At 40.2% G+C, this 9,444-nt stretch overlaps 1 protein-coding gene across 1 annotated transcript; it reads left to right on the forward strand.

Moving 5' to 3' along the window:
* The first annotated feature begins 910 nt into the window (after positions 1–910).
* GPR65 (G protein-coupled receptor 65) lies at positions 911–8,758 on the forward strand. The gene is made up of 2 exons (XM_024568511.4): positions 911–993; positions 6,866–8,758. Exon 2 carries the CDS (start codon positions 7,311–7,313, stop codon positions 8,295–8,297), a length of 987 nt encoding a protein of 328 aa, XP_024424279.2. The 5' UTR covers positions 911–993; positions 6,866–7,310; the 3' UTR covers positions 8,298–8,758.
* Positions 8,759–9,444: the final 686 nt, after the last annotated feature.

Raw genomic sequence — 9,444 nt, forward strand, 5'->3', positions numbered from 1 at the left:
TCTGACTTTTCATATCTGAAAAGTTCTAGGAGTTCATTTCACTTCATATGAAACCACTTACAGCTTTGGCTGCCGCTGTCACTGTGCTCCAGTGCCTCCCGAGTTCTCATTATAACAATCTAGGTCTTTCAAACATACATGTTCAAGTTTCATAAAATTGTTGGTTTTTCTAAAACAGTTCAACTAGTGTTAGCATGGTTTCAGCGATCGTCTTCTGTTTCAAGATTCAAAGGAGAAAATGTTTCTGCAATACAATACTATATAGCTAATCCTTTCAAGAACCAAAGGCTATCAAGTCAGCTACCTGACCTTGGTCAGCTCCGCCACTGCCATTAGGCAATGGAGCACGCTCAGTGCACGCCCAGCCCCCAACCCTTCTTCTGCTGGGGTTTTTCCCCCCAAGGATGCTGACCACCTGAGTCCATCTACGACATCCTCTCCTATCTCACACATCCAATGACTCATCCTATGGTTTGTACCTATCTTGGAGCACTTATGTGTTTTTGCCATTGCATTACGGTTTTTATTGCACATACCTTCCTTTCTCATACATTAGGTGATGAGCTCTTACGGGCTATACACCCAGGTCTTGAATATCTCCCAGCACTGTGCTCTAAGTGTATAATAGATATATTTGTCGACAGAACAAATGAATGAATGAATCAAGGAATAATTGAATTCTAACATATTCTATTAAATAATCCCCAAATAATTTTGGTATACAGTTGTAATTAACATGCAAAGAGAAAAGCGAGTTATAAAAACATATTATAGTAAATAATAGATAAAACACATTTTAAGGTATTTAGGAAACTTTTTTGGTTCAGCACTGGCTAAGGGGCACCCTTCTTGTTAAGGTGCTGCTTCCTCATTGGTGTGTGCTGAAATACAAGTGCAATTTCCTGTCTGCTCCAGAGTGCGGGTTTCTCTTCTTGATGCAAGCAGATTTATCCAGCTCCTCCTTTCACAAAATCGTCACCCTAAGAAACACGGGTAAGTATAAAATTTTTAGATGAGGCTCTTAAGGAAATAACATACTTTTGCATGATGGTCAGTGGTGTGTGCAAGTCTGTCTAGTTGAGGTTGCATGTATGAGGCACTGCGGAGCATCGTAGGAGAGAGGCGAGGACGACACACGTTCCGTCTACTCTGAGCAGTGGGGAAATGATGTCAAAATTTGTGTTTACAAATAGTTAGGTAAAACGATCCATATACAAAAGAAGAATGTTTATGCTCTGCGTCCTCTTCAAGAAGCAGTGTATGGGCAAACTGAAATACGTGGTTAGAAAAACAGCTCAATAGCCAAGAGAGCCCCTGGCTGTAGAACTAGTTGCCACCGTTTGCTCATCAGCATAATGGTCCAGTGATACTTTTTATACCATCAGAAATAATGTAAAATTTGGAAATAGTATTTCCATTGTTAATAAGTGTTGGACACATAGTAGAGTCTTAATAAGTAGCTGGTAAAATAATAAATGAAGGCAAGTGTTTCCCATAACAATGTGGACAAATATTTTATCTTTTAATCATTGTCATCAATGATTTGTACTATCTTAGGAGCCAGTTAAGAACAGATATATTTTAATATCCTATGGATTATCTTCTTTTGGCCATTGGTAACAATCAAAACAAAAATCAAAAACTCATCCACACTTCTCAGAACTGGTTCTTAAAATAATTTTTCTCAAAGTTTGATTAATCAGCATCATATCTGAAAAGATGTATGAATAATAAGAATTATGTATTCCATTAAAATCTCAGATTCACGCAAATTAATTTAACAACTATTATCTGCAGAGCTGGTATCGTACGTGAAATGTTACTATACAGAGTGCCCTCTGAGTGCCTCTGGCTTCTCTGTTATGCTCTGGGTAGATGGCCAAAGATGACCTCCTTTTAGCTCATCCACGGTAAAGGCTAACCATGTGCTAGTACTTTGCTTCATGTGTTAATGTCATTGAATTCTCACAACTCTGTGAAGTGGGTGCTATCTTACCCTGTGAAAACTGAGACTTAGAGAAGTGAAGACACCATGGTCAGACACCCCCCGAGGACGGCTGAGAGCATTTCCAGCTCCAGAGCAGCCCACGCATCTACCCATAAGCCTCCACAACCACTGCCTCTGTTGCCCACAGAGAAGACGCCCAGTATCTGCTTCATCAAACCGTTCAGTCTGTGGTTGTTTCTGTCAAGACAGGAAATGTTTTTACACAGAAAGAAATTGTCTGTCTTTGAGAATTTTATAAGTCCTCCTAAAATTATTCTTTCCATTTTATTCATCTTATCTTTTCTTTAGAGAGAAAAGATATGTACTGAGTACCATGGATAAAGGAGGAAGGGGTATCCAGGGGCCATCACCCAGCTCTCTCAGTCCTTGTCCCGAGAAAGGACATTTGCATGGTCCAGGTGTTCCCCCAGCCACGGGGGCCTAGTAATGGACAGGGTGCTCTGCACTCATCAGGGTTCCGTCGTCCACAGCGTAGTCAATCCTTCATGCATACAGACTGTTCTCTAGTGTTGTTTTCATTCTTCACTTACAGCCTTTTTTTAGTAAGGACTTTGGGGGTAAGTCTTCTCAATGGTAGTCTACCTGAACATGTCTTCATTTTTGCTCTGCTTTGAAATTTAGCTCTGTTCAGTGCACAAGTATAAGATGACATATTTTCTTAGCAATTTGGAAATAGTAATCTGCTGTCTTCTGGTTTCTATTGTTATTGCTGTTGAGAAGTACTTTATCAGTCTGAATTTTATCCTTTGTAGCTAGTGCATCTTTTCTCTCTGGCTCTTTTTCCTTAGTTTTTTTTGTTATTGTTGTTGGTCTGCAGCTTGATTGCAGTGTGTTTAAGAGTGGATTTCCGTCTTCGTTTGTTTGTTTTTAATGCTAGTTGAGATTTGCTGGGCTTCATAAATTGGAGGATTCCATGTCCTTCAGCAGTTCTAGACAGCTGTCAGTCACACTGCTTTTGTGTTATATGTCTATTAATTTTCTCTCTAAAGCTTTTGTGGATCTGATACCCTGCATTTTTTATTTTGCTGAACCTCCCACGCAGTGGCTTCTCCCTCCCTCCCTCCCTCCCTCCCTCCCTCCCTCTCTCTCTCTCTCTCTCTCTGTGTTAATGAGTTCATATTTGGAGGAAGTCTATCTGTGAGAATTCTTTGAAGCCTGGGTTGGGGAGCTTCACTCAAGGGAAGATTTGTATTTACTTCTTCCCAGTGCCCAAAATCTTTATTTTTTGTGTAATAAAAATTTTTGGTGCATCCATTTTCATATTATTGAAATCTTTTTTTGTTTTTATGAATTGCTTTTTATAGGTGAGGGAGAAAGTTAAACCATATCCTTTTTGAGGAAGGCATATGTGTTCTACCTGCAGATAAAACATATATTGATTGTGAAGAGTCTTTATACCCTATCTCACATAGCCTTTTGATTTCACTTTTCAGCTTTTTAAAAAGATTTTATTTATTTATTAGAGAGAGGGGAAGTGAGGGAGAAAGAGAGGGAGAGAAACATCACTGTGTGGTTGCCTCTCACATGCCCCCCTACTGGGGACCAGGCCCACAACCCAGTCATGTGCCCTGACTGGGAATCAAACCAGTGACCTTTTGGTTTGCAGGCTGGCACTCAATCCACTGAGCCACACCAGCCAGGGCCTTTTCAGCTTTTAAATTACAATAACAGACATACAGAAAATGCACATATCCTAAGTGAATAGCTTGTTAACTTTTACAAACAACTAGTTTATGGAATAAACACTCTTATCAAGAAACAGAACATCACAAATTCTCAGGTCCCAAAATGCTCTTTAACTCATTACACAGCCCCTCCCTAAGGTAAGCACTACCTGATTGCCTTATCTCTCTCCCTCTCTCGTGTGGTTAATATGACACCTTACAGGGTTGTCTGACATAACGCAGTTCAGCTTTATTGAGAAGGGAGAACAATGCACAATGGCTCTTCTTGGCTTGCAATAAATAGATGATTGATTGGTCTAACGATAGGACGTAACATTTTTTTCATCGACATATCATGAGTAGTGCACGATAATTTCAACTTTAAAACAATTCACAGAGGATTCCTAAACTAAACAACAGACTTCAGAATTCAACCTTATGACTCTGAGAACTGGGAGATTGGTTTTTCTTAGTGTGCTAATAGGATATTGGCTAGTATAGGAAAAATAAAAGCCTATCTAAGTAAAATTGTTACATTATCCCTTATAGATTGTTGAAACACTTTTATCCTTTCAAAGAAAACACGGTGATAGATATATAGAAACATAACACATTGTCACCAGGTGTGAGGACGAGATACGAGATGGTGATTTTTACAAGTTTATATGAAGCCCGTGTACTCACATGGAGAACACAAAAGTGATGTCTTCTAGAAAACATGGGATTATTTTATCTGTAATTTGCAGAAATGATTATTTGTAAGTCACTTTCTTCAATGAGAACTGTTATAGCTAGAGATCTTGTGCTAATCTATTGGTGCTACTATTTAGATGTAAAATGGAAAATATTCTCTTCCTTCTCAACAAAGCCAGTCTGCATTGTTGCAAAAATACCTCCGATTTCTAAGGTATTTTTGTACAAAAAGCAAAAGACAAAGTAATTAAGAGTTAAGACACTCCAGCACTATAATAAAGGATTGTGTCTGAGTTCTACCAATGACATCATTTAGGAGAAACTGCTTAATATGTGGCTCAGTTCTTTAGTTGTGATACAGGATTATAGTTCATAGCTCAGAGTTCTAGTGCAACCTACATTCCAAGTACGCATGGCATTTAATGCAGTTCCCAGAACATCTAGCCCTCAGTAAGTGCTTCACTACACTGATTTCTGACAGCACAGGTGAACTTTATCTGCTTTTTAATCAGACAGTATGTACTGCTTTGTGCCGGCCTTTTTCTATCACTCTGCATTATGCTTCTGAACTTCAGCCGCGTGCTTGCATGTAGCAATCATTTGTTCATTTTCATTTATGTATGGATTTCAACTGTGTTGATATACAGCAATTTACTTATCTAGTGTGTTGCCAATGAGTATTCCATTTGCAGGATATTACAAATAGCACTCCTGAGAACTTTCTAATTTTATCACGTCTCTTGGTAATCAATCCCATGCATGTGTTTCTGTCGAGCACACACCCAGAAGTGGGGCTGCTGACCCACCTGGTGTGCACAGGTGCCGGTTCCCCAACCAACAGCATACAAGTGCTCCAGGCTCTCTACATCCTCACCAACACTAGGTGTTTTCTGTCTTTTTCATTTTACTTCGTCTGCTGAGTGTGTAGTTGTAACTCATTGTGGTTTTAGCTTGCATTTCCCCGGTGACTAATGAATATCCAGTATTAATTTACTATTAACCTGAGATTTGATTAGTGTAGACTCAGACCCTGTTCTCACATGAGGACCAGTCAGAGGCCATGAATACTCAAGGATTTTTTAAATAAATTATAGCTCGTCATAGTACCAAAGCTGAGACGGAGAACTAGCCCAGCTGTCTGCAAATATCTGTAAAGTTTGTTTACTTGAAGGCAGAGGCTCCTGGATCCCAGCCTGTGTGGGATGGCCCAGGACCACTTCTTACCTGCATGGGGCCACGCTCTGTTCCCAGTCTTTCAGTATCCACAGGCTCTGGTCCCTCCAGGTCCCCATCAGCCCCCCGCACATCCAGAGCTTTACTGCTCACTTACCTCCCTGATCTCAGCTCCCACTTCCTTTTCTCCGCCAGTTTTTTTTCCCTCTTGAAGTTACACTCGTTGATTTAAGGGCTGTTTTTCACATTCTACTCATATTTTTATGTGTGGTGAAACTAGAAGATTTCAGTTCTCCATTTTGTTTTAAGAGTGACGTGTTTATAACATGTCCTCTGGGTGTTAGTTACTCTACAACAAGAATCCTTGTGGTGACAGGTCTCTCTTGTGCTTGGGGTTCAACGACACTTGGAAGGCAGTCTTTTGATGGTGTACAGGCCCCACAGCCCCCAGGAAGACGGCAAACCTTGCTTCTCTTGCCTAGCGACTCTGCAAAGCTTCCTGGGAACGTCCCCGTCAGATAAGTCATCTGAAGCACCAGCGGGCCTCACTAGCGAAGGAAGATAGAGAAAAGTGTTTCTCTACCCCAGTGTGGAGGAAAGGGTGGCTTCACTCTTCCGACATGAACCCGTAACTTCAAACTTCTATTAAAACAAAAATGAACTAACCTAATAAACAACCAGGTATAAAGGGGGAAACTGATGTCCACAAGATTTTAACCAGAACGGAGAACATTCTGCCCCCTATTTCACAGGGTATCAGAAAGAAAAAATCAGTTAACCCACAAGGGAAGCAAAGGGAAAACAGAAGTGGTAATGTTATCTAAATCCGTATGAAGGTTCGGTGAGCTGTGGTAGTTTAAAATACTTTATCAAATTTCTTGTGGTTATATTTTCTTGGCTAGTAAGCTGGTTTTGAAAGTGCCTTATACCTAGGATGCATTAAAAATGTGAAATCATACAACCACATAGTTTATCATGCACTGAAAAGCATTCACTGATTATAAACATATCAGTGAATTCGGCATCGTTTTTATTAGCTCTTAAAATGACTTTTCAACTTTAGTCTTGTTTCTTAGATCATGTCTGGTGAGAAATATAATTCCCTCTAATCTGGCATTCCTTGGATAATTCTTCTTTGAAGTAGGTAAAATATCTCAGGTTGATTTCATTTACTGAAGTCAATGAGATCATCTTGCCTTTATAAACACCTGTATTGTAATTTAACACAAGTGTGATATTTCTAACAAATGAAATAAAAGAAGATTGTTTCAAAATCATGATGCACCTGCTAAACATCTAAACTAGTCTAGTTCATCTTTTATTACAGAAACAAAGGCGTTTTAAAAAGAGATATCAATCTCTGGGAAGATCGAAGGTGTAAGTGTTTGTGTTTGCCCCAATCTCCTGAGTTTCAAGACTGGAAAACAAACTGGGGACACCACTCTCTGAAAGACTGACCCTTGACACTTCTCCATGAGCATTCCATGATGACAGACATGTGGGCGTCTGCTCGTCAAAATTGACAGGCCACTCTGGCTGACCGCCAGGTGCCTGGGTTCTGACTTCTCCCCGTTGACATCTGTGTGAAAGCGATCCACAGCCGTTTTTTAAAAAGCATTGATGCACTAATCAGAACTTTTGGAAGCAAAGAAAAATTGAAGAAGTCTGGCTAAGAGAGAATTCGATGTTGAGAACAATCTAAACGGGGCAAGACTTACTTTGCCTTTTAGCCTGTAAGACCTAATGTAATTGCCACGTTAAAAGGAAGAAAAATGAACAGCACGTGTATTGATGAGCAGCATGACCTGGATCACTATTTGTTCCCAATCGTTTACATCTTTGTGGTCATAGTCAGCATTCCAGCCAACATTGGATCGCTCTGTGTGTCTTTCCTGCAAGCAAAGAAAGAAAATGAGTTAGGAATTTACCTCTTCAGCTTGTCACTGTCAGATCTGCTGTACGCACTCACTCTCCCTCTATGGATTGACTACACTTGGAATAATGACAACTGGACTTACTCTGCTGGCTTGTGCAAGGTGTGTGCTTTCTTCATGTACATGAACTTCTATAGCAGCACGGCCTTCCTCACCTGCATCGCTGTTGATCGGTTCTTAGCAGTCGTCTACCCTTTGAAGTTTTTTTTTCTAAGAACAAGAAGATTTGCGTTCATGGTCAGCCTGTCCATCTGGGTAGTGGAAACCGTCTTCAATGCTGTCATTCTGTGGGAAGACGAGATATCTAGAGAATACTGTGATGCCAAGAAGTCTAATTTTACTCTATGCTATGACAAATACCCTCTGGAGAAGTGGCAAATTAGGTTCAACTTGTTTAGGACAGCTACAGGCTATGCCATACCTTTGGTCATTATGATGGTTTGCAACCAGAAAGTTTACCGAGCGGTGCAGCATAATCAAGCCACGGAAAACGGTGAAAAGAGAAGAATCGTAAGACTACTTATTAGTATCATGTTGACTTTTGTCTTGTGCTTCACTCCCTTTCACGTGATGTTGCTGCTTCGCAGCATTTTAGAACCCATGGCTGCCCCCGAGTCTGGGAAGCAGACTTACAAAATGTATAGAATCACAGTTGCACTAACGAGTTTAAATTGTGTTGCTGATCCAATCCTGTACTGTTTCGTAACGGAAACAGGAAGATCCGATATGTGGAGTATATTAAAGTTCTGTACTGGGAAGATCAATCGATCACGAACCCTTTCTATGTCTACAAAAGATACTATGGAGTTGGACACCCTGGAATAGAACCAAGGAATTTGTTTTCAGGTGCACAGTTTTATATCATCAAGATTACATTTTGAAAAGGAAACCTAGCCTGGCATGGAATGAAGTTTTCCATCCCATGCTAGGTTGTGTGAATATTTGAACATCCTCTCCGACGGAAATATTTCAAAAGTGCACTATACACCTCCCTGACTTTTATTAAATGAATATTAAACAAAATTTAATCTTTTCCTAATGACTTGGGATCATTATTATTGATGAGAATTGTTTTTGTGTCTGTGCTGTAATCCCTGAGAGGTTAGTAAGATATACAGGACTGTGTGTCTTTCATGTAGTGACTTTGATGTCGGCTTTTTACAATTGTTCTCACTCTTTCTATGGATTTCAGGCTGTCAGCTGTAACTTCTCCCAACCATATGTACTTAGAACCCCTACTACAAAATACTGCTTCTAATCTTCTCACGCATTACGAAATATCTGTTGAGCCCACTCTACGTACTGTTTTGTATTTCGTACTGGGGTCACCAACACAATGGTCCCAGAAAGCCCTGCGGAGCTCTCTTCAGCTCAGACGCCTAGTCACGTCTATGTAAAGGGACAGGAAATGGGCCCAGAGTGTGGGAGCTCTGGAAGCTGCTTGAAGACCTTCTCTACCTTCTCTCAAATCGTATTCTTGTTTTATTTTGACTTTTCGAATATTCACAGTTGGGCACGTGATAGTTGAAATTAACAGAAGTTTAATGCTAAAACAAAAAATTATAGACGAGAAAGACATTTCTTATATTAAATGTTACATGCAGAGACTTCCTTTGGGACTCAGAATGTTTAGAGAATCTTGATATAAGATACCTTCAGATTCTCATTGTAGAAATCACTCTGCCTAGTTCTAAGCAGGTACTAGGTAACCCTTTTCCCCAACCAGTGTGTTTTTTATCCTACTCTTCTCCTCTTCTTCCTACTTTTTCCTATGTTCCTTCAACTACCCCCCCACACCAAAAAAATGATCAGACAGCAAATGTTTTGATTACATTTGCTACCCTCACGTTGGAAAACAAAAAGCCAGGTAATAAGACAGACTCATCTCCCTTCAAGAAGGATTTCTGGACCCACTGAAAAATCGGTGAGCGCACAAACCGACTGCACTCGCCGGGAAAGTTTTCCGTGGTGG

This window comes from Desmodus rotundus, chromosome 7 (assembly GCF_022682495.2).
Source record: "Desmodus rotundus isolate HL8 chromosome 7, HLdesRot8A.1, whole genome shotgun sequence".
Taxonomy (NCBI): domain Eukaryota; kingdom Metazoa; phylum Chordata; class Mammalia; order Chiroptera; family Phyllostomidae; genus Desmodus; species Desmodus rotundus.